Source organism: Rhagoletis zephyria, unplaced genomic scaffold (assembly GCF_001687245.7).
Source record: "Rhagoletis zephyria isolate East Lansing unplaced genomic scaffold, Rhagoletis_zephyria_1.1 Rzeph_scaffold_00942, whole genome shotgun sequence".
NCBI classification, from domain to species: domain Eukaryota; kingdom Metazoa; phylum Arthropoda; class Insecta; order Diptera; family Tephritidae; genus Rhagoletis; species Rhagoletis zephyria.
The window spans coordinates 9,470-34,866 of NW_016158026.1; the positions used below are offsets into that span (position 1 = coordinate 9,470).

General features: G+C 38.2%; 2 protein-coding genes across 3 annotated transcripts; both read left to right on the forward strand.

Annotated features, from left to right (window-relative positions):
- The first annotated feature begins 979 nt into the window (after nt 1-979).
- LOC108362119 (serine/threonine-protein kinase pakD-like) lies at nt 980-25,397 on the forward strand. 2 transcript variants are annotated; one of them, XM_017614985.1, is made up of 3 exons: nt 980-985; nt 18,286-19,535; nt 22,342-25,397. In XM_017614985.1, the coding sequence occupies exons 2-3, from the start codon at nt 18,315-18,317 to the stop codon at nt 24,301-24,303; spliced, it is 3,183 nt and encodes a 1,060-aa protein (XP_017470474.1). In that variant the 5' UTR covers nt 980-985; nt 18,286-18,314; the 3' UTR covers nt 24,304-25,397. The 2 variants fall into 2 exon arrangements, with proteins under 2 accessions (XP_017470474.1, XP_017470473.1); XM_017614984.1 differs by lacking the exon at nt 980-985 and adding an exon at nt 16,414-16,496.
- LOC108362120 (uncharacterized) lies at nt 8,648-16,428 on the forward strand. Its single transcript, XM_017614986.1, has 5 exons — nt 8,648-8,651; nt 9,618-9,622; nt 14,365-14,448; nt 16,062-16,260; nt 16,363-16,428. Exons 3-5 carry the CDS (start codon nt 14,428-14,430, stop codon nt 16,371-16,373), a joined length of 231 nt encoding a protein of 76 aa, XP_017470475.1. The 5' UTR covers nt 8,648-8,651; nt 9,618-9,622; nt 14,365-14,427; the 3' UTR covers nt 16,374-16,428.

The window sequence follows — 25,397 nt, forward strand, 5'->3', positions numbered from 1 at the left end:
TCTGCGACCTATTTTGATTCACTCACGAACGCTGAACATAATAAACTGCGGTTTTTCATAAAATCAAATCACATATATTTGGTGTTGATTTCTAGCAGCTTAAATTAAAATCATTTATTCATTTTGGTTAGCCCTCTTTCTCCCTTTTCAAAGGTACTATTATTTTGCGAATTATATGCATTTCGATTGGAAAAATTTTAGGGTGCAAGCATTTAGCTCTTGCAAATTTGTGCAATGACAAATTGCGAAGGTAATAACAAATTGCTAAGTAGAGTATACTAGCATACAGCAAAGGTAACACATCTGACATGGTATGTCTGCGGCTAATCAACTCGTTTAAATACCCGTTGGGAACATATTGCACACGATTTTCAAAAGTGACACAATTCAAAATTTTTAATTTTTGAAATTATATCTACGCTAAAAATGTACACAGAGCTTTTATTTACCTTTCAGCAAAAGCTGGCGCAAACTTTTGTTATAATTTTTTGTGAAAACCTAAAGTAGAGTCTCCCTTGCCCCTATGATAAGCATGTGCTAGGAAATAGTTTTTCGCATTTTCTGACAAGCGTGTAATTTTGAGTTGTGCCACCTTTGAAAATCGTGTGCCATATGTATGTGTGTAATTGACTGTTTTTGTTTTCCATGATTTATGTATATATAAAGGAATTAACCCTTTCGTGAAGCATGAGTGATCACGTAGCGAGTATTTTGCTGTCCATATTTAAAAAAATTTTGGGTTTGCAATTAATATTCAACTGCATTTGAAATTATTATTTTTTAAGTTTTACAGTTTTACTTAGAGGCGAAGGCTTGACCTTACAAATGCATAATTTGAAAGCTAACATGCAGTTTTTTTGTTCCGGCTGGTGAAATGCCAATAGTGCGAGTACTCTAGGGTTAATGCATACAATTAAATATGGCCTTTTGCGCCACGTATAGGTACATTTTTTTGTACCAGCAACATCATTCATCATCATCAAAGGTCTAAGAAATCTGAATTTTGAAAATATTTTTGAAGAGTGTTGCGAATTGTTTGGAAATTCAAGATCAAATTAATTGACAAGTGAAAAGAAATATATTAATATGGATGTCGAACGAAAAAGGTGTAAGTAAATTTTATTTCTAAAATATTTTTTAAGAGGGTTGCCACCTCTTTAGAAACTGAAAACCAGTTTAATTAACAAGTTTAGTCAAATCTGGCGGCCACTGGGGTGTAGTTGTTAGCAGTGCGCGCTTCCACTCTGCAGAGCGTGGGTTCAAGCCCTCGTCAAAGCAATATCGCAAAAATATATAAAAAAAAAGATTTTTTTCTTAACTGCGGTCGCCCCTCGGCAGGCAATGGCAAACCTCCGAGTATATTTCTGCCTTGAAAAACAGCTTCTAATAAAAATACAATCGCCGTTCGGAGTCGGCGTAAAACTGTAGGTCCCTCCCCTTTGTGTGACAAGCTCGGCCAAACACTAACATTTGTGCCATTATTATTAGCAAAATATTTTAATATGGGTGTCAAACGAGAGAGGTGCGAGAAAGTTTTATTTGAAAAATATTTTTGAAGATGGTTGCCATATATTTTGAAATTCTAAACATGTCAATTAAGTTAAATGAAATATTTTAATATGAGTATAAACGTGAGCAGTTTAAGTAAGTTTTATTTTCAAAATACTTGTGAAGCTTTATTTATTTTTTTTAATTTTTGAAGGAGTTGCACCAGTTTAAAAGTTCAAGTTATATTTTTTTGTTATGTTTCTATGAAAACATTGTCCAAGCTTTACCAAAAACTATATAAATAAAAGTTTTTAACACCCGAATTCATAAGAAATAAAGAAGACTTTAACTGTTTACAAATCTAAAATTTGTATCAAAATCTCACTTTATAAAACTCTATAAACCTATATATATTTTATGAAAAGGTCATTCAACTTTATGCAAAATTTAGGAAAATTATAAAAATTTTCATCAAAATTTAAAATTTTTTTCCGATGGCATTATTCATAAAAAATTAAATAGGTTTAAAAAGCTTTATAAATGAACTTTTTCATGCATTTTTTCAATTTATAAACCTTTTGTAAAGCTACTTTCTATTTTTATGAATAAGGCTATGAAACTTTAGAATTTTTTTTTTGTTTTTAGCACATACAATTTTAGTGTGCGTGTGACGTGCACGTTTCTTTTTACGTTTTTTTTTATATAACAAGTCCAATTTTCTGCGCAGAATTTCATGCTTATATGCAAAAAAAGTGCAAAAATCCGCCAGCAAAAAAAAAATATGTTATTAAAAATTAACGGGATTTTTTGGCCGCTTGAAATCGATTAACCGATTTTGACGTTCCTTCACATTTATGCTTTCCTGGTTGAACCCAGCATATACTATTCTGAATTTCATGAAAATCGTATAACATCTACCATTTCCATCCACAAGAGCTGTGGGCGTGCCAACATTTCTTCACTCCTGGGTGCACAATAGGGCATATACGAAATATCAGCGAGTTTGTAGTACGGTTACCACTTTTGGCCGCAGCTTATATAGTGAAGTCCCACTGTGAGACGTTCTCTGAACTCCTTACATACATAGTGAGTTTTTTAGTAGGATATTTAATAATATCTTAGAGACAAGTATGATAAAAGCATTGCAGATATCCTGGCAAATAATTAAGCATTTCGAAGTACTAAAACCAAACTTTAAATTTGTTTGAAAACTATTCTATATAAATACTTACCACGTCCGGTAATCGCACTTCCCTGCAGCGTCGACACATATCCTGCGGCAAGGGTAACTGCACACTACCTTCAGCTAGCTCGATGCGCATGAATTGAACGCGTGCCTGCAACCGATGTGCGGCACCAATGACCAAGCAGATATCGCAGACCAAACCAAACAAGAAAACAACAGCCCACGGATTCAAATGCAAGTTACAGAAAGCTCCCACATTTGTGTTTATCGGCAACCTAGTTTTGAAAACCACTACACCACCCACATGACGACTACACGACACAAAATAAAGCACAAACAATTGTACGGTGCATTCGGCGAGCACAAAACCAATATACGCCACCAATTGTGGACCATAGAGTCGTAACAGTTTGCGGATGATTTGCTTATGCTCCTCTTGCAAGCGTTGCAGTCGCTTAATCGCTTCAGCGAGAGTACGGCACCTCAATCGGCGTGCAATTTTCGATGGCCGCGCGTTTGGCAGATGCTTGGCAGCTGCATGTAAGACATTACGCAACAACAGACTAAGTTGGTTACTTTGCTGGGCCAAGATTAAAGTGCTCACAAAGTAGGAGCTGACCGTCAACTGCAAAACCAATTGGCAAAAATAGAGGCCGAGCAGCGCTGCCAGGTATGCGGGACGTGTCAGCACATATTCCATCCATACAATGAATATGGTCCATGTTGGCGACAACAACAACGGTATCAGCTTGAGGCGCAACATAAGCGCAATGTAACGTGGTGGCGACAGCACTATGCCTTGCGGATCCCTGCTGCTGCTGCTGCAGCTGTCGAGCTGTGCGGCGAGCGTGCTTATGGCGTGCTGCAGTTGAAGCACACGATTGATGCACGTGATGAGCTCACGTTGCTTGGAATATTGGCGCAGTAACGTGCCGATGGCACAAAGGTGCAAAAATGTGAAACGACTATAGCCAACGAGCGATAACAATTTCGAATTGCGCAAAAATTCCTGGTTCAAGACCATTGTTCGTCCCACAAAGGGCACAGCGATGATGGTCGTTAGGAGTATGGCGAGGCTGTAGTAGCCAAGTGCACGCGAGTAATGCGCCTGTGGTATGTGAGCGCGTAATGTTGACCGTGATTTTTGGCGGTTTTTAATGCGATGAGTGCACGGATTCGGTCGCCGTTCGCCCTGCTGCTGCTGGCATTGCTTTTCGTCTACGTCGGCGCTGTGGTACGTGAAGGCGTGAATGCCCAGCCATTTGGTTAGCTGGAAACCGCCTTGAAGTAGGCAACCTGCTATGAAATCGCCGTCGAAGAGTTGGCCGGGAACTCTTTGCTGCATTTGCTGCATTTGCTGCTGGCCTGCCTGCAATCGAATCACAAATTAACTTCTGTGCGATTTCCGAATCGAGTTGGGTCCGCTGGCATCCACACTTTCGAGCTTGTTTGCTCTGTTTTGCCTTTAATTTTTGACTGTGATAATTTCATAATAATTCTGCTTTTAATGTTTGTGCCCACGCCGCATTAATCGCTGGAAATAAGGCGGATTTCTATCACTGCCGTTGGGGTTGGCCAATGGTCGTTGCGGTAATTGTACTAAGTGCTTTGCTCATAATTTATGTGTGCAAATGTCATGACCCCTTCTATTCCAGTTGGTTGCGCGTACTTAGTGCAAACATTTAAAATTTAATAACCAATATTGAACAGATATTAGATAGAAACGAAATTAGCTTGCCACAAGCTCCCATGTGAAATGAAAGTTTAAGGTACAATAAATTGATTACATATTTATGTACTCGTACATTTACTTGTGTATGTATGTTTAACAAAAATATTTTTCAATATCTAGCACTTAAAAGCATTATTTTATTTTTCAAGATTTTGAAAAATAATTTTGCAAAATTTTTTAAAAGTCGTCTTCGTCTTCAGCGTAGTCTTCGCATTCGCGTTCATGTCCATCGTCGGCTTCGGCTTCGTCTTCGTATTCGTCTTCATTTTAATCTTCGTTTTCGTTTAGTGTTCGTATTTCTCACCGTACTCGTATTTGTCTTCATATTCGGGTTCGTGTTCGTCTTCAGCGTAGTCGTCGCGTTCGTGTTCGTCTTCATTTTCGGCTTCGTATTCATTTTCATCTTCATGTTAGAACTCGTATTCCTTATCGTATTCGTGTTCGTCTTCATATTCGGGTTCGTACTCGTCTTGGTAATAGGTATTCGTTTTCTTGTTCTTCTTCACTGGTCACATCTGGTAGTCGAACAGAATCTTCGTTTTGAAGGTCAGTTGAAATGCTTAGTGCTTTGTAATCCTACTGGGAACTGCTGTTTGTCAAAGCTCGAAATTTCGCAGGCGGCAGGTGTCGGCCTCCTCCTCCGGGTTGATTAAAAAGTGCTTCAGCCCTTCCTTCTGCAGCTTGACCTGCGCGCATGACGTAAGAAGCCAGCGTGGGATGCGTCCTATGATTCCATATCTGCCTTCTTAACTTTTCTTCATCAATGTCAGGCTTCCATGGATAAGCGTAAATATCGCCTTCTCCTTCGCTTGGAGCGACCAAAACTCCGACATGTTATTAGAGTTTTAACCGGGCACTGCCTGATGCTAGAATGGGTTTGCAGTCAAAGGATTACTATCGTAGCTGTCGTGATGCGGAGGAATACTACTGTTCCGCTTTGGCGAGGGATCGTCGACTCTCGTTCCTCCAATATTATTTTGAATGTCTGGCGGAACTGGATTCAGCCAGTATCTACGACTTTGTGCACTTCATCAGAGGTTCGAAGTGGTTCTATTTCTAAGGGTCTGATTATGCATACCTCGCATAACTTCGCACAATCATTTGTACCAGTGCACTAAAAGTGTAACTTAAGAAAATGTGAACCAAAATTTAAACTCAACAGATCACTAAGTTTTTAAAAGTTCTGCTAATTTCTGGTTAATAGAATACATGCAAAATACATACAAAGTACATACGAAATTACAGTTTGAAGTTTTTGCAAAGTTGTGCGAAGTTATGCGAAGTATGCATAATCAGACCATAAGGTAGGGGGAGGGACATAAGGAGTCGCTAATATGGCATCACAACGAGCCCATGGTGGCCTAAGTGTGCCCTTTTCCTATGCGGGATGAGGGCAGCCGAGATAACCTAGCCTAACATAGCCTGGGCTTCCACGCCAGCTTCCTGTCTAAAATCAAGCCCAAGTGATTGAGCCTATGGAAAGATTCCTGGCGAACGCCTCCAAATGAGTGAAGAGTTGCGTGGAGTATTTTATACTTCCCAGTGAAAAAGACGAGTGTTTACAGTGCGCCCACTGTTAGCAGACTACTATGGCATCAAGTTCAAGGTTCGCTTTTGACCCAAAACTGAAATAAGAATTCGATGATCGCCACCGGGAGGACATTAATAGGAGTCCCCTCGGTGTAGAGGTATAGCACTTTTATGTACGCAATCTTTCTATATCGACTTCGTGTTCGTTTATCAGAAAAAACGATGATACTATAGTACTAGTTTCCTGAAATCCTTGGGTGAGATATAAGAGCTTTTTCTACCCTGATCCCCGCTTCTCCAGGGTCAAGCATTGTGCAGATAAAACCAGCTAACGCATATTTTGCAACTAGGCAAATATCCTGCCGCCCCTTGCCGCTGACTTGTAGGACTTGCAGGAGTTTATTGCAAAAGCAATCCCAAATCGAAGATATTTCTTATGATTGGGTTACGCGGAAAACGAGCGTCGGGGAGAAGCTCCTTGCTACTAACTGTCCACTTTCCAGCATCGATTCTCAAATATTGCAAGGGGAACGGGTTCTACGCAAGCATACGTCTGAATCTGAATGACTTATGGCACCCCTCTGCGTCTTCGCACAATGATCCTCTAAATACGTCTGAGCTTTATTGATTTCGAATTTGTGTATTCCTAGTCTTGTAAAATTGCCAATCTTTACACGCAGGTTGACTACCTCGGGCTGCTATTAAATAGTCGTCTACTAGACGGCCTCAGACATCCGCTGTCAACCAGAAAGATTTGTTAATGATGTGAACTATGTACCACCCGCAGAACCCAGGTTCGATTGTTATCAAAGCGGTTGCCACTCAGCAGGCAGTGAGTGTATTTCTTTCATGAAAATTCTGCTCACAATAAACATCTGTCGTTCGTATGGGGAGTAAATCTGTAGGTAAGGTATCCCATGAACCTATGTATGTCAAGCGGCGAAGCAAACTATATATATATAAATTCGATTCCTGTTTACCAAAAAAAAAAGCTCGAAAATTGCATCCCACAGTTGGGTGGATTATTATGTGACAAAAAAAAATTAAGCTTATTTTTAATCTGCCTAACTACATATTTGTTTTGGAGTAAAACAAAAAAAGACTTAAACCTTATTGAAACTTATTAAATACTTATGTACGCTTTTTAAGCCTCACACATTTCATTTGAAATACTACATGATTGAACGAATTGATTTAATTTTGTCTCACAAATTTATGTTTAATAAAAACAACGTGAAACACTTTTTATTTGCTTATGTACTTATATGCGATTAAAATGGAAAATACGCAAGCAGAAAAGTTTTAAAATACATGCGTACATACACATGTGAACAAATATTGACAAGCTAGCTAAAGTTTATGAGGTGTTAGTTGTGTTAAACAATCGCAACCCACAACCACAACCACAGCCACTGCCTCAACCGCAGTTGCGTATACCAAAAGACTGTCGACATACTATGTATGTATGTATATGCTAGTAATGTTTACGTGATGGCTTAACGGTCCATACGTTGCAGTGAATTGATGTGTTATACAAATATAAACACATGCATACATTAGGCATATGGCTTTTTTCTAAGGTTTATTTTATTCCGTTGACTTGAAATTTTTCATATATGCAATTCGTACTGAAAAGGCAGATATGAAAAATTCCAAGTCAACAGAATAAACAAAATGTTAGAAACCAATTTTTTATCGTCATAATTCGGTTGACATGGAATTTCCGTCTTTTTTTTTTGAGAGTGGTACAAGTCCATTTTTTAATATGTCGAGATATTTAAGGGTTTGCATCTTAATTAAATTAAAAATATTGGTAAATGTTAATCAATGCGGGGGATGTTTTTAAATCTCTTGGGGCCGTTTTCTCAAGTAGCTTTAAAAGGGTCCTAATTTTTGTAGACATTGACTTTACTGAAATGGATTTTTTAATGTACAGAATAAATAAAATAAGATAATAATAATATTTATTTTCAGCAGTCCAGCACAACATTATTGATACAGAGAATTTTTCACAAAGTATGCAATATGTTTTATTTTAAATTATTTCGCTAATTTTTTTATAAAAAATATATACAGTTTATCCTATAATCAAAAACATAAAGACATGACTTCTCAACTTTGTGCAAAACTCAGGAAAATTAAATAAATTTTTTTACAAATTTGAAACTTTTTTATAAGATTTTCTATAAAGATTTTGAGTGTGTAGATTTGTAGCCCAATAAATTTTAGGGCAAGAAAATGCCAGTTTCAAGTTTCTAAAAAATTGCGTTGATTTTAGCAATTTGTGTTGCTGCCCAGCAAAAAATCGGTAATCGCTTTTAGTGGTAACGTGTTCTAGAAGGCATAGCGTTATAATGCCTTCGAATTTTTTCGCTTCTTTTAGGCATTGCCAGTAATGCAAAGTAGAATGTGCTACAATATTTTATTTATCTCGCTTCTTCGTTTCATTTCGGGGAATGCAAAGTAGAATGTCCTATAATATTTATTTTTTAATTCGTTTCTTTGCTTAATTTCCGGGAATGTAAAGTAGAATGTCCTACAATATTTTATTTGTTTCGCTTCTTTGCTTCATTTCGGGGAATGCAAAGTAGAATGCTGCATCGTAGTCAGCTGAAAAATGGAATGAATATCCAAAAATTCTTTTTCTACCGTTACTTTCTGTGGAAATTTGTCTCGCATAAAAATCATGTTTTGCTTTGTTCAATTTGCAGCGAAGTTGAAGTCAGTCAATGAAGTGACGTACAAGAGTGAGGAAGTACAATTTTAAGCTTAATTAAATATGCATGTATGTACATACCGATTTTAAAGAAAATCTAAATACCTAAATACATACATATGTACGCTGATTTATAAAAATTTTAATTAATTTTAACCTTTTAAGACATTTTCTGATTTCAATTTAATATAAATAAGTATGTACTTATCTAGGCATTCTACATTAGTTTCTCTGTAAGGCATTCTTTTTTCGCTTCTCTGGATTCTGTTTATCCATGCGTTCTCCCTTCGTTTGAAGGTAATGCTGCGGGTAAGGGCTTACCTCCAATGACATGCCCATGTTAAAATAAGGCCTTCTTGAAGCGAAACGGTAAGCGATACCCATCGCCTAGCTCGTTTCCACTTTCGTTTCTGTGGTAATCGTGTTTTTTGCTGGGTGATGGTGTCCTTCATTAAAAAATTTACTTTTTTTTATTTATCCATAGATTTTCTTTGTTAGTAGCTTAAACACAAACCAAAAAACTTGACCAAAATTTATTTTTTAAGTTTAAAATTTTTCATGTTGGTTTTATTGGCCGTTAATTTTAAGTAATATATTGTTTTTTTTTTTGAGCTCAATGCCAGATATAAATCAAACAAAATTTTTATAAAACAAATACAAAGTACAAATTGTGTTTGATTTATAACTGACCTTGAGCTCGCTAAAAAAAAACAATATATTGTTTAATTTTATTTTTATTTATTTTTGATAAAAAAATATAAATATCTTGGGAAAATTACCTGTTCGGTAATAAACGACGGAAAACTTACGCTTCGTGTTCTAAAACTTCCCCACCAAATATTTACAAAAAATTAACGCGACATTCCAAAACTTTAAATAATATGTATGAGTGGACTTACTCTACTTAAAAAAAAAATTTGTGCGTTAACGTTTGTAGCTAAGTGCCTTTTAATTACTTTATCAAGAAATTGTCGTCTATTGAACGATGATTACTGATATAAATTGGAGGTATCTGTGTCTTGCTGAAATGTCCATGAACTAATTTTTTCCCACTTAAAAAATGCTTTTTACCAGTACAGTTTTTTTTTCTCGAAGTCCCCTGCGGGAACTTTTCTACCAAATTTTTTATAAAAAAGTAATTTTTTCTTCATTCTTCATTCTCTGCTCATAGGTATATTTAATTTTAGAAAAAAGTCATATGCCTAATTTATATAATCAAGCATTTCTGTGTATACCCTGTTGGGAAACTGACTCGTTCTGATTTGCCATTTTTTCCGCTCCACGCAAGGAACTAGCGAATTTCATATGGGGCATAACACTAGTCTAAACCCATGTAAGAACCGCTGTAGGAAAAGAGCACACAAAATCTGTGTAGTGCCTAAATCAGAATTTTAATGGAGCTTAAAGAGACTTTCATTGCAGGGTTGATTTGCATATGCTCCCTCCCACATGCTTACGTTTTATGCCTAAGTACCTGCATTTGTGCCAGCTGCTAATAAATTCAAACTGTATGTAAATATATGTATTTATGTGGTGAAAAAATGATGGTACCTGCATAACATCAACAAAATTTACATGCATGCATTTATATTGTGTGTGTATTTACATACACATTCGCATTTGTTTATGGTTAATCGAAAATGGCGATGAATTATTAAATTTGGTTTTCATCCCTGTTTTATTACAAGTAAGCGACTTTTCATTTAGCTCTGCAAATGCATAAATACACACCCACGTATGTACATATGTATGTGCCTAATTACTATATGCGTGACCTGTGTTCCGTCTGCTGCTATTCATCACTCAATTGTTACTGAATTGTTTTCTGCGGTTAAAGTTAATTATTATTTAATAAATTCGTGTGCATGCCAGGCACGAATAGTCTAATTAAAAGTAAAATTTTTCATTCGAAGTAAAGTATGTATTTATGTATGTAAGAACTTGGTAATAAAATTTGAATACTTTACAAATCACAAATGCAATATGTATTGACTGCAATATTTCACGGTTATCATTCGACTTAGTTGATTAGTTTGAAAGAACCCCCAGAAGAGTCCAAAACAGCACGCCAGTCGTTTCTCTTCTGTGCCAACTGACTCCAATTGGAAACGCCAAGCGGATCCAAGTCCTTCTCCACCTGATCTTTCCAACGCAGAGGAGGCCTTCCTTCCTCTTCCTCTGTTACCAGCATCGCGGCCGCGCGTTGAAAACTTTCAGAGCAGGAACGTTTCTGTTTTTATGCGCTGCACTATGTCCATATCGTTGTAAAGCTCATTTCGCCATTGCCAACGCGTAAAGGTCCGTAAATCTTTCGCAGAATCTTTCTCTCGAAAACTCCAAGAGCCGCTTCATCAGATGTTTTCATTGTCCATGCCTCCGCGCCATACACCAACACAGGCATGATGAGTTACTTATGGAGTGTGATCTTTGTACGACGAGAGAGGACTTTACTTCTCAATTGCCTACTCAGTCCAAAGTAGCACTTGTTGGCAAGAGTGATGCCCCCTGTTCGATTTCAAGGCTGACATTATTATTGGTTTTAATGCTGGTTCCCAACTAAACGAAGTCGTCTACTTCTTCACACTTGTAACTGTCTACTACTACTAAGTAGTGGCGTGGGTGCGTATGCTCTGACTGTCTGTGTGATGACAGGAGATACTTCGTTTTGTCCTCGTTCACCACCAGACCCATTCGTTTTGCTTCTCTATCCAATCCCGAGACGTAGCCCTTGTTTTTACCGATAATATCGATGTCGTCGGCATACGCCAGCAATTGTACGGTCTTGTAAAGTATAGTGCCTGAGCGGTTCAGTTCTGCTGCTATTATTATCTTCTCCAACATCAGATTAAAGAAATCACATGAAAAAGAGTTACCTTGTCTGAAACCTCGTTTGGTATCAAACGGCTCGGAGAGGTCCTACCCTATTCTGACGGAGCTAGTGGTATTGCTCAACATCATTTTACACAGCCGTATCAGTTTAGCGGCGTAGTGGCATATAGGCAACTCCTTTTATTGCTATGGAAAGCGACTTTAAAGTCGACAAATAGGTGGTGAGTACCGATCCTATTCTCGCGGATCTTTTCCAAGATTTGGCGTATTGTGAATACCTGATCTATGGTGGATTTGCCAGGTCTAAAGCCACACTTCTAAGGTCCAATCAGTTCGTTGATGGTAGGCTTGAGGATTTCGCACAATACACTCTATAAGACCTTATAACCTATGCTTAGAAGGCTGATTCCGCGGTAGTTGGCGCGAATGGCGGGATCGCCTTTCTTTTGAATTAGGCAGAGCATACTTAGATTCCAGTCGTCGGGCATGCGTTCATCTGACCATATTCAGCATAAGAGTTGATNGAGTGTGATCTTTGTACGACGAGAGAGGACTTTACTTCTCAATTGCCTACTCAGTCCAAAGTAGCACTTGTTGGCAAGAGTGATGCCCCCTGTTCGATTTCAAGGCTGACATTATTATTGGTTTTAATGCTGGTTCCCAACTAAACGAAGTCGTCTACTTCTTCACACTTGTAACTGTCTACTACTACTAAGTAGTGGCGTGGGTGCGTATGCTCTGACTGTCTGTGTGATGACAGGAGATACTTCGTTTTGTCCTCGTTCACCACCCGACCCATTCGGTTTGCTTCTCTATCCAATCCCGAGACGTAGCCCTTGTTTTTACCGATAATATCGATGTCGTCGGCATACGCCAGCAATTGTACGGTCTTGTAAAGTATAGTGCCTGAGCGGTTCAGTTCTGCTGCTATTATTATCTTCTCCAACATCAGATTAAAGAAATCACATGAAAAAGAGTTACCTTGTCTGAAACCTCGTTTGGTATCAAACGGCTCGGAGAGGTCCTACCCTATTCTGACGGAGCTAGTGGTATTGCTCAACATCATTTTACACAGCCGTATCAGTTTAGCGGCGTAGTGGCATATAGGCAACTCCTTTTATTGCTATGGAAAGCGACTTTAAAGTCGACAAATAGGTGGTGAGTACCGATCCTATTCTCGCGGATCTTTTCCAAGATTTGGCGTATTGTGAATACCTGATCTATGGTGGATTTGCCAGGTCTAAAGCCACACTTCTAAGGTCCAATCAGTTCGTTGATGGTAGGCTTGAGGATTTCGCACAATACACTCTATAAGACCTTATAACCTATGCTTAGAAGGCTGATTCCGCGGTAGTTGGCGCGAATGGCGGGATCGCCTTTCTTTTGAATTAGGCAGAGCATACTTAGATTCCAGTCGTCGGGCATGCGTTCATCTGACCATATTCAGCATAAGAGTTGATGCATGCACTTTATCAACTCCTCGCCGCCGTACTTGAATAGATCAGCTGGCAGGCTGTCAGCTCCAGCAGCTTTGTGGTTTTCAAGCTATTCATCGGCCAGCATCTCAAGCTCTTCGCAATCACGTATTTCGGCCTCTCGCTTCTTATTGCGGCAAATACGTCTCGCTTCCTTCTTCAGTTCCCTATAACAGTCCCACATGGCTCGCGTTGCGTCCGACGTTTATTAAATTAGCAAAGCTATTCGAAAATTAGTTTTCCAAGTTTAATTGACAATATAAATTAAAAATTAAAACTTTTTATATTACTGCAGTACTCGCATATGTACTTACACATATATCAAATTACATAACACATTGCATTTGTATACTTTTTTGTAGCAGTATGCATGCATAAATAAATAAAACATTAACATACATACATACAAACATATACATACTTAGGTACAGTATGCTCCAACGAGTGTAAGGCATTGTATACACTATATATCTAATTCATCACCTCTAAATAACAGACATCTTGCAATAAATTCTACATAGTAAATAGTACAAAGAATCAGTAAAACGCAACAAACAACAACCGAGGCCACTTCTACGTAGTAGCAACAAATTGAAAAACAATCGAATTTGTTGCAGTTGTTGACTTTGTGCTGCCACATCTGCATGAATTCTTAACAATTTCGTACTTCCTCACCACCATATTTTTTGGTACATGCAAATTGCATTTGGTAAGACGAAAATTTGTGTTCCATTCGAAGGATTTAGGTCAATCGTACGAGAACTTAACACACAAATGCACAACTGCATAAATATACATAGGCATATGTACACGGACGGATGTGTGTTACATACATACATAAGTGGCACAGAGCAAATGAAAAAGATTTGACATTCACAGAAATTATTTTTGGAACATCTCGCCTGCATGGCGTAAAGAGAGAGTGTGAAGATGTGAAAAATTTAATACATGTACATGTGTACATAGATGTGTGTGTGTGTGAATGTGCGTTTAAACCCACATTCATTGTTACAGGGTCAAAGTGAAATTATTTTGGTTGCTCATACGACCTGGCGTACAAATGTGCTGCCGACACGTGCAACTTTATTCTGGTTGAGTGCAGCGCTTAAGTCATTTCGTAGTTTGTGCATTTTGTCTATTTTAGTTTAATATTTGTTTGGTTTTCATTAAAAAATCTGCACTTTATCGCAGAGAGTAGATTAAAATTTGTGCTGAGCTTGATAGGGCAGAGGTTGTTTGCAAAAGGTTTTTTACACCTAATTTAGCAACTTTTATTTAATTTGTAAGCAAAAATGTGCAATACATAATTACCTGAATAAAGTTACAAACAAATTTGCACTTGTTCTTATCTACATATATACATATCAAATATCTCGAATATTAAATTCAACTTTTTTTTTAATTTCAGGAACGCTACAAGTCTGATATAAATTTAGCGATACAACTGTTGCAATGCAAACCGGATAGTTTTATGTCACAGAAAGTATCATCGGTAAGTGAAAATTAAAAATTTAACATATTTTGATTCAGTTATATACTATGGGCGTTTAAATATATATTGAAATGTTGTTTAAAACAAGTAGTTTTTAGCAAAAAAAAAACCGACTTCAACTCTCATATAAAAATATATATATATGTATATATATCTGATGATCCACTGATCGGATCTTAACCAGATTAGTATGGGACCACCTCTGAGACACTACCNAAAAAAAAAAAAAAAAAAAAAAAAAAAAAAAAAAGATTCCGACGAACTGATAACCTCCTCCTTTTTTGGAAGTCGGTTAATAAAATATTTTCTTAGCCAAATTTTTTTAGAAATTCAGCCTAAGTTTCTAAAAAAAATATCCTTAGTGATTTATTTCTACCAATGATTAATTGTGCTTAATTTTTGAATGCCCTTTTCTAAGAACAAACTTATAAAACTTAAATAATTTGTAATTCAAAAAATATGCAATTTCCGATAAGGTACTGAAGCTAATCGACTTTGCACGAGCTAAAAATATGGTAGTATGTAGCATCTGATTCTGGTTTCTCTGGATCGAAACCGAGAAACCAGGTCGAAAATATCGACCCCTTTGGGTGAAATTATCGTATGTGGCAGAATCTGAATTTTATAGAAGAGCGCTTTTTCTACTTTTCAAAATTTTTAGATTTTTTTTAATTCTTTTTCTATTTTTTGAAAAATGAAGGTTATCAATTCGTGGGAATATTTTTTTCGATAATTCCAGAACCCAGTCCTACTTCTAAGTTGAACTCTTTGCTGTTTAAGAGCCTTGTAGCCTCTATTCGACTTAGAACTGATTTTCCACTATATGTAAATCGAAATTGTTATATTGACCTTTGTAAAGTCCAAGGAATGTATTATGAACCTAGTTCATCGGCACAAAGTTACTCTGATCTGCTGGATGTGTGGTCACCGCGATACTCATGTATCAACTCAACCGTTGATACCTCTGAAGTCTGATTCTCTGCAAACACATCTTCCACTAGTACTTTGACAAAGGACAAGCAAAATAGAATGTTATTGGTGCCAGATAAGGATTCGAACAAAAAATTTGCCTACTTAGTTAATTCAATGGTTTTGCCTAGAATCTTAAACTCTTAAAGCGAAATAAGCGCTTTTAGGCAGTCCTTTTCAATAATACCTTCTCTTTAGGAGCTATAACAAATCTTTGATCAAACTCTCGAAGGCAGATTAGGTTCGCATAGCAACGTAAAGCAAATAAGGAAAACATTCGCAATCAGGGGTCGAAGCCGGGCTGTAATGTGAATCGATCATTTACATATATATTGACGGCTGAGCGAAAGTTCAATCTCGGCAGTCAGTTCTAAAACGTCCTATCTCAGAAAGCTTTTAAAGAACGCCCCATTTCATAATTTGGTTAAAGAATGCCCTCTCTCAGAATTTGATTGAAGAACGTCCTATTTCACGATTCGGTTCAAAAACGCTTATCCCAGTTTCCGACTTAAAAACGCGCTTTCTGAACATATTTTTCAATATATTTTAAGTTCAGATTAGTCATTATATTAGTATAATTTTAAATACACAACATACGTACCTATGTTTGTACATTTTTCTTATTTCCCCCCTTCATGCCGCAGCTACCCATCGACATTCAATCGAAAGTATCAGCCTACATGCGCCTGGAGACAAATTCACATTCCGATTCGGAGGGCAGCACTAGCGGTGTGGGTACCGCCACCACAGCTTCCTACAAAGTACTTCCAGCATCGGATTCACCACCGCCAACAGCGTGCCCCTTCCCGCCCACAGCAATGGTATACTCAATGCGGGGGCTTGGTAAGTGTTAGTAGACCGTGATTTTAGTTGTTTTCCTTTGTTTTCCTTTATTTAGTTTTTTATTTACTATAATTTAATCAGTTTCATTGATTTCTACTTTAGTTTTCCCTTAGTTGGTGTTTCACTATTTTACGTGTGGGTTGCCTAAAAAAATTACATAAGGAAGCGGTAAAAAAGTAAATTCAACGCTCGGCATTTGCGCCTATACAGTTAATCAGCATATTACTATTTATATAGTATGTATAAAAAGATGTATGTAGTTATTATTACTGACGATTTAATAGCGAATGAAGTGATGCGACAGTGGCTATGTATATTTGCTTTGCACAAAATATTGTTTGTAATCCAACAAGTCAGGGACTTCAACAAGTTTTTTGCTCTCTTAATTAAAATTAATTAAATAAATGTTTTTTTTAATAACTTAATTAAAAAATAAATGAAGTTAAATTACCGAGAATTATGTTTTCTGAGGGGCTCTTGAGCCTAGGGGGCCCAAAAAAAGTGCCCTATTATTTTGAGCAAATGAAGATAACGCCTTTCGAAAATTGAGCCCTCAACCTTAATAAAAGATATTGAAAGATTGAATCATTTGAACCTAAGCGCGGCTCTGAGATACTCATGAACCGTTCCTTGTACCGGTTAAAGGTTTTTTTTAGTGGTTCGAATCACTAAACCGAACCGCATCGATTTTTGGAGCGGCTTGAGGCCCGAAGTGGCGACCTCACTTATACACAATTCCACGCTTCTTTCATATTTTTTTTTATTGATTTCATGATTTTAAGCCCACATGGAATATGATTGGATGGAAAATTGCCGTACTTATCAAGTGAACTACCTTCAGAAAGAGTTGCTTTGATATATCTGTTGCCGTTTTGCAAATGTAAAGTATTTTCTTTGAGTTTCTTAATATGTTCTGCAGTGTTTTGTTTTCCAGAGCAGCTTGATGTAATGAATTTTTCAAGCTAATAAAACGGCAATTATTTTTGTTTAAACTGTGTCAAATATTATTCGAGATCTCGACTACGCGCTGTGGCAAGTGCTAAATAACATAAACCGAAAAAACCGTTAAATATAAAGATTTGTATTTTTAGAACATTGAAAATTCGTAATTTTTTAATTTAAATTTTTTCGAAGGCGAATATCCGCTAAATTTAGATTTTTATTTTTGCCGTCAATTTTAATCGTTATTTTGTGATTTTTTCGGTTAAAAGTAATCGCTGTTTTGGATTTTTACTTTCTATTGATAATTTTTAACCGTTTTAATAGCGTCTGCGTTTTTATGAACGATTTAAATAAATCTAAAAAATTAAGCCTGCAAATAACGGTTATGATACGATCGAAAAAATAAAAACTATAAAAAAATTTATCGAAAAAAAACAATAAAAAGCTATTATTTTTTAATGAAAAAATAAAAATTATATAATGACTAATTAGGATTAAAAAAATAGTAACCAAATTTTAACGATTAAATTATGAGTTTTATTAGAAATCAATTTTTCTTTCGCCATGACTCGTTTTTGCTTTGTAAGTCGAGCCTGCATTCCACCGAATGGCTCTTAATAAATTTTTAATTAAATATAAATTTTCAATGCTTTAAACTAATTAAAGCTGCTTTCTTTTGTTTAAGCAAAAAAAAAAAAATACAAATACAAGGATAGATTACTTTATATGATTGAATATCGATGGCTGCGTGTAAGATCGACGTATCAGGGCAGCTAGTTCGAAAACGCCCTATCTCGTTATAATTTTTTTTATCATCTGTCGCCATAAACACAATTGATTTAAAATGGTTTTATTTTTTAAATGACTTTAATTCAAATTAATACTCAGAACAAAAGTAATTAAATATGTTGCATTATTTACTATTTATCAGAATTGCAACAGAATTTAATGAAATACTGTTTTTTTCATTTATAATAAAAAAAAAAAATCTCTGCCATTCCTAAAAAAAAACCTATAACCACATAATTACTTATGCAAATTTAATTTTTTTCACTCATCTCCATCCGCTTTTCTATTATGTAGATGCCAAGCGTAATTCAACAGATTCCAATATGAATCTCAGCAATAATAATAACAACAATGACAATGGCAATAACGAAAACAATAATATCAAAGAGCCACTGCTTAATAATAACATAACAGCCACCAATAACAATGCCTGCGAATCGTCCAACACCGAACTGAATACTGATGTCATAGCAAATAGCAACAATAAAACAAATGCAACAACAAATTCATCACCCCTCAATAATGGTGATTCAAATAATCCCGATATGATTTCACCCATCATTATGGCCAAGTTCCTCGAGGATGAATTGAAAGCGAGTGAAGTGAAACACTGTGACACTTGTCAATGCTCCAAGCAGGATCTAACGGTGTTGGCTGACGTGTCGCGCTCCTATACAGTCTCCACGCAAACACCTTATCAACTGCCGCTTAGTGGCGGCGGCGGCAATCTCAGTGAACCGCTTACACAATTGTGCCTACGTTGTCACAGCAATTTGAATTCACCTTCACGCACCAATAGCCCCTATCTAATGAAATTGGTTAAGTCCAGCGATTCTGTGATCTCGGAAACGAAAAGCTCCGTATCGGATCTCAATGATATGGATAAATTGTTTACGCCGGCCAAGAAGGATGACTTGATGGTGAATCCCATATTGGGGCATCATCGTTTGTGTGATCGCACGGCGGGTAGTGGCGCTTTGCAACACCAAAATAGCATCGCCGCTGCAAAGTTGAGCACCACACTACTTTATCCAACCACACATTTGGGTACATATGGCACGGAGAAGTATTTGTTGGAGACGAATAGCCTGGCAACGGGGGGTACACAAATGAAGACTAGCTATCAGCGACGTTTTCTGGAGGGTGGTGGCACAGCGTTGGAGCTGCTTAATGGCGTTGTCAGCACAGTTGGTTCGAGCGCAATGCAAAATGTTGTGAAAAAGCCAGAAGAGCAAGGTACACCAAAGTCAATTGGCAATGATGAGCTGGACGATGAGGCCAAGCCGTTGCTCAGTGGCTGCTCACAAAGTAATTTGCTGGATTACGATAGACTTAAAAGCAGTGCTGGCATTGAGTTGGCTGAGTCTGCGATGGAGCAACAAATTAAATCGCCAGCGAGTGTTTGTGGTGGCAACGATGCTAAGCAGAGTCTGATGAAGTCAGCCATCACGGGTAGCGTAAATAGCCTGTGGAGTAGAACGAGCAGTTGTGAGGGTGCAAAGATGTTCGAGACTTTTAATAGGAATTTGATTAAAACTATCAAGGTAAGTGAGGGTAAATTTTGGTTACAGAGGCTTTATGGTTTTTAAAATGAGGGTTCCACTCTTAATATGTCATGGTTTTCTGGTCCTATGAATATTCCTACGTGAGCCAGCCTACGGTAGTGGAGTTGCCAGTATGACAAGGAAGGGAATTTTTATCTCTAGAATTAAAAAAAAAAACGTTTCAAGTATTTGTCAAAAGACTGTCTAATCGTCGAAGACTATTTGCAGAATAGCAAATCGCTTGCTGATTGTTGATATGCAGGTAGGTAGGTACGTAGGTAGGTGTTGCCACCACTACTAGTGGAAGACCCGTTGGAATACCACAGACTAAAAGTTTTCCCTCCAATTTGACGAAAATCGTCAGGCACCTAGGATTAAAATGCCCCCATTTGTCAAGGTCACTAAGGGCAGGAGGCCCTAGAAAGCCCAATTTGCTCCTAAATAACGTCTGGCGGTTACAAAGAAGATGGAGAAATGTCTCCTACCCTTCATAGTTTTTGAAACTGCTGCAGCATCTAATGCAAGGCACTCCGAGCGTTTATTCGTGTTTATCTATAAGGCAGTGGTCTGTTAGAGCGCCAATTGTGTGAGATATATCCTCCGTCTTAAAAGAATTTAAGCTTCGCGACTTTGCCTACAATATCGACAGTTTACATCCCTTGCTTGCGGAAGTGTAGATAAATTCATTTAAAAGCAGCCTACAAGTGGCGAAGGGCATAAAAATGCATTCTTTGCCCCGAAGAATCTGCTTGGTCGTACCCCATTGCCACTCCATACAGTTGCCTTCTTTATCAACATGACCGGGAACCCAAATGAGATTTAGACTCTTCTGCTTAGCCATCTCATGCACAGAGCGGCAGAAGTTCAGCACAATTTTTGGTTTAATTGTAACGGAACTCACAGCTTTAATCAATACAAAGTTCGTTTATAGCTGAAACATCAGCCTGGAATACCCCACAGTAGTCCGGTAGCCAAAATAGCGGCTCAGCGCAGGGCTGCAAGAGAAGAGCTTCCCTCCCACTCCACCGTTCATTTTTGAACCATCTGTGAAATTTACTATACTACCGGGTGGAGCGTAGTAGTTTACTATTTCTCTCTGCTTGGGACTTTCATGACGAAGCTTTTATACGTAACCAGAGTTTCAACACAACGGTCTGACGCTGCAATCCATTGCCCTGTGTTTCTCAACGGAAGTGTAGCCAGATATGCCATCTCTTGAACCACTAGATCTAGTGACAGAAGATCTAAAAAGACTTTTAAATCATTGGGCGTTTAATCATTGGGCGTAGTCTTCGACTGGAAACTGTACAAAATAAGACTTAACTAATATCTAGAAGTTCGTGATAAGGAAAGTTAGGCGGACCTTATAGACAATTTCTGCGGAAATGAGGAAGGCAGCCACCAATCGCCAATCTTATTACGTTTGCTGATCGCTGAGAGTACTTTCTCTCTAAAGGAACACGTCAAAGTTGAGTAACCATGCAACAAAGAGCAGGTACTGCAACCGCCTAATGGTTTCAGGCTATTTTGTACATTTTTGCAGTATCTGCAAAAATCTTGTATGAGGAACTTAGTCTTACCATTAGCCTTCCTATAAGAGCATGACCTGTCATTAGAGCAACGTCCATAGATACGACCCCTCTGTTCAGCAAAAGCCACTCTTGGGAACCATTCATGTCTTATTTCGCCCAAAACTTGGGTATAGCGAACCACCCTGCCATCACATTGAATGATTCACGGAAATTGGCCACAGTTTCTAACTCGCTTGTGTCAGATTCTATAGATTTCCAAGTCGACCTCCATTAAGACGTAAACAGCTACAAGTTCGGCATAGAAGATACTGCAATTATTCGGCGGGTGGAAGGACTTTTAATCCCAGTTACTCCCTATTATCCAATTTAGATCCTTATGTATGGAACCAAACAAAACCATCGGTTATAACTTACTTAGTGCATTGCTCTCTATTATAAATTAATACTCTATATCCTCTTTTAGTGCATAGTAGTCTGATTTATTCGGTTAGCGAAATCTATCCGAAATTGAGTGGTATGGCCACAATGATTCGCTTCACAGCTTAAAATATTTAACAGTCTGCTACAAGGTCTGAATGCACTTCCATTTATCTTAGCATTCCATCTACAAAACTTACCAAGCGTAAGCCTCGATGCCTAGATTCGACGTCGTTAAGAGGAGTGACCGCGCCTATCTCTGAACCACTTGTGTGGCTTTGGAGCGAAGTTCTTTTATTACGGTTTGCGCCCCTTTATTTTGTAAATATCCAAGCCTTCTTATCAGTAGCTCCAGGAAAATACGCTGTCAGAAATAAGTATACGGCTTCCAAACCTCTCTGTACACATTCCATCGGAACTTCGTATGAATGTCGGTGCTATTTGGTATTATCCAGAGAGCAAATGCATTTCTAAGTCTACTTTCCTCAAACACCGAATTCATACCACGCAGGAGTTCCACCACGAGTTTCTTTCTGCTGTCATTGGAACGTTTTTATATTCCCTAAGGCTCTGTTTGAAGGCTATTCAGGACTGTTAAATCCTAAGGAAGAAAACCACTCCCATGAATTCTGTAAGAATTTGTTGTTAATTAGTCTCTTCTCGTCGCACTTTTAAGACCCATGAGGAGCTGACTGTGTACTCTGGCTCGAGTAATTTCTTTCCGCCAACATATTCTCAATATAATCTTATTTAACCAATTTGAGGGCCTTTTCCCCCAACTTAGTGACCCTCTAAAGCCTCTGATCTAATTTAACTATTCGAAGAAATTCTTTTCACTTTCTATTTCTCTTTATCAGGCTGAAAATCCCAAAAACCGCGGTCCTCGCCTCTGCGCGATGCGTATACAGCAGAATGGGCAGAGCAACATACTACTCGACAACATTGAGTCCATGGAGGCGGTAACACCTGTAATTTATAAGCGGCGCGAGCGTCTGTTAGACGAAGAGTTGGACGACACTAAGGATATAATAACCTCAAATGCGACAAGTGTGCAAGTGAGCATTGAAAGAGCCTCGGAGATTAATCAAGACGTGATTGTGGTAATAGCAGAGGGTGCAACGGTGGAGGAAGAAAAATTGGTGGACACAATGAGCATAGAAACAGAAGCATCAGAAAGAAATACAAATACTCAACCGCAGCTTAACGAAAATGCGCAAGAATGTGCTTTGACTGTAAAGGAAGTGGGTGATGTAGTAACCGGTAGGTTATGTGGTGGAGGAGTAGAGATAGAAAACGCTGCTGCGGACAATGTGAATAGCGCAACAGCAGCGCTTATAAATTTATTGGAAGCGCCCACCGCACAAAGAGATTCTACCAATGCAGTTGCAAGCTTGGATGGTGTCAACGTCAGAGCTATGGAAAAGGAATTTGACAAACGTTCGTTGAGCAATCAAAAATCTATTCTAAGTCAGCCCACCAGTGCGCTGGACGTTGCGCTGACACAATCCGCCGCTGCCACAGCGGCAACCACAACCACTGGCAGCAATAACATGCGCCTTGATGCACAAAGGAGTGCGCAGGCGCAAAAGCCGAAGCATACAGGCGCATATTACTCGCTACAAAATGAGTCCAGCTCTAGAAATTCACACAATTCCAAGTCTTGTACACAATCTAGTTCCGTCAGCGATGCCATTGACTTTCAAGAGAGCATCATACTGCGGCGACAACAGCTCAATCGTGTTGCCGAATGGGTGCAGAGCAACACGCAGCAGCTGGAGCAACAACAACAACAGCAGCAGCAGCAACGTGTGCAGCAGCAGCAGCAGCAGCAACAACAGCAGACGCTAAGTTCTGCTAACAACTGCGACTCCTCGGGCGGCACAGATCGACAGTCCTCCTTTTCGACGCTCGACCAACTCGACTCCGTCTCAATGGAGAAACTCTCTATGGATTCGGGTTACAAGACTACACCACAACCGCACACGAATGGCTACCATCAGACATTGGATGATGCGAACAAATCTACCGAAGACTCACTCTCGCCCAAAACCGACACTAATTCTAGTCTCAACAACAACAACAATTGCAAAAATAGCTCCCACTTCAATCACTACCCAACGAGTAGCTACAATCAAGCCGCGCCAGCGCAAACCTACACCTCAAACACTTATTACCGCCGCACAACACGCTCTGGCCTGCCGGTGCCCTATACCAGCCCGGATCCAAATCAATCGTCCGCCGCCGAAGCGTTCTTAAATAACTACAATAACAACAACAACAATAGCGCTTGCAGCACAACGCCAATGCTGCCAGAGCAGCCAACTTGTGATATACTCAACTATAAGTACTACCCCAGTGATACGGATAAGACGCGCGCCATTAGCGCCGAGCTGCACACAACCACACAACATGTGGACATCGCTCAGATGGAGTACAATGTGAAACAGTTTTTGCTCAAACAGAACGAATGGTCTATGCGCGCTGGCGCAACACGCGCTGGTCGTAGCGGCATGCACACGTCCGTCTCGAACCTGAGTAGCGCCAATTCGCAGGTGACGCTCAGCAGCCAACGTACGCAGGCGACAGCAAAAACTTTACGGCACTTGAAACTTTTTAGTGGCGTCCGTGTGGGACCGGGTGTGGGCGCCAGAGTGCAACCAGCTAACGTGACGGATGCAGCAGCGACGACTGGAACTGCGACAACTAGCAGCCGGAATGAACGCGAGCTCAAAGCGAAGTTGACTTCAAGCTGCGGTGATGGCGTGACAGCAGCGCTGGGGTTGAGCGCCATGCCACAAAGGACTGAAACGAATTTATAAGCAAATTTAGATATTTAACTAAGATAAATTACTACAGCTTAAGCTCAATAATTGCATACACACACACACACAGACATACACACATCTATACATACAGAGGTATATATGTATGTAGTTATATATATGTAGTGATAATGTCCAACGGAAGGGTGAGGTACTCGAAATGGCAAAGGAATTGTAACAGAGCTTAGAAGCTTTGAAGCTGCAAATATATGTGTGTATATTAATTAATCTCATTTTTATAATCAATACTTGAATGAAACGAAATAAATACTCGATTTATGAATGAAATGTAAAGCCAGTCTAAAAGCCAGCAAAAAATATTATAAAAGATGTGTACCGTAAATGTATTTACTTTAAATATCTAAAAGGATATGAACTTCAGCAGCTGCTTGTATGTATGTGGGTAGATATATTATAGCATTGACGTTTAGCATAAATTGCGCTTGCCATAAAAAGTAAAATTAAAAAAAAAAAATAAGACTTAAAATGCTGCATATGCCGATTTGATTATAAATATCCATAATATACATATGTACTTATAAATATAAATAAAATGCGAAAATACTCCTAAATATTAACGTACATATGTTTGGGTGTACGTTCTAAAAACATACGAGTATGTAGCTTCCGTTTAATATCCAGCCCTGCCTCATTAGCCCTGCCCTTCCTTCAGCGTTAGGAAGCGCTGAATGTGTGTATATGAAAAATAATTCCGATTCACATTTATAAATGTAATTTAATTATAAAAGCAATTAAATGTACGAGTATCATACACACTCGTCAATGCATACTTATGTAGGTGTTAGTGATAAGCATATAAAACAAAAATATATGAAAAAAAAACAATACAGCTAAATCGTCCAAAGAAAAAAATTTAAATATTAACCGATATTTAAATTGAAGCTCCTGAGCCTGCATACATACATATGTATGTACATACAAATATAAGTTAGTGTAATTTTGACCAGTTTGCGGAATTTTTTTTTTTTTTGATTATTTAGTGCTAAAATTTTTTTTTTGTTAAGTCTGGTTCATTAAGTACAAAACCAGCACTATATAAATACATATTTCAAAATTTTTACAAAAATTTT

What these genes read in the sequence shown, in the direction of transcription:
- LOC108362120 (XM_017614986.1), top strand. Translation starts at nt 14,428, where the DNA reads ATGTCACAGAAAGTATCATCG. An exon ending in TGTCACAGAAAGTATCATCG is followed by an intron (nt 14,449 to 16,061) that starts GTAAGTGAAAAT and finishes TTCATGCCGCAG; the next exon opens with CTACCCATCGACATTCAATC.
- LOC108362119 (XM_017614985.1), top strand. Translation starts at nt 18,315, where the DNA reads ATGAATCTCAGCAATAATAATAACAACAATGACAATGGCAATAACGAA. An exon ending in ATTTGATTAAAACTATCAAG is followed by an intron (nt 19,536 to 22,341) that starts GTAAGTGAGGGT and finishes TCTCTTTATCAG; the next exon opens with GCTGAAAATCCCAAAAACCG.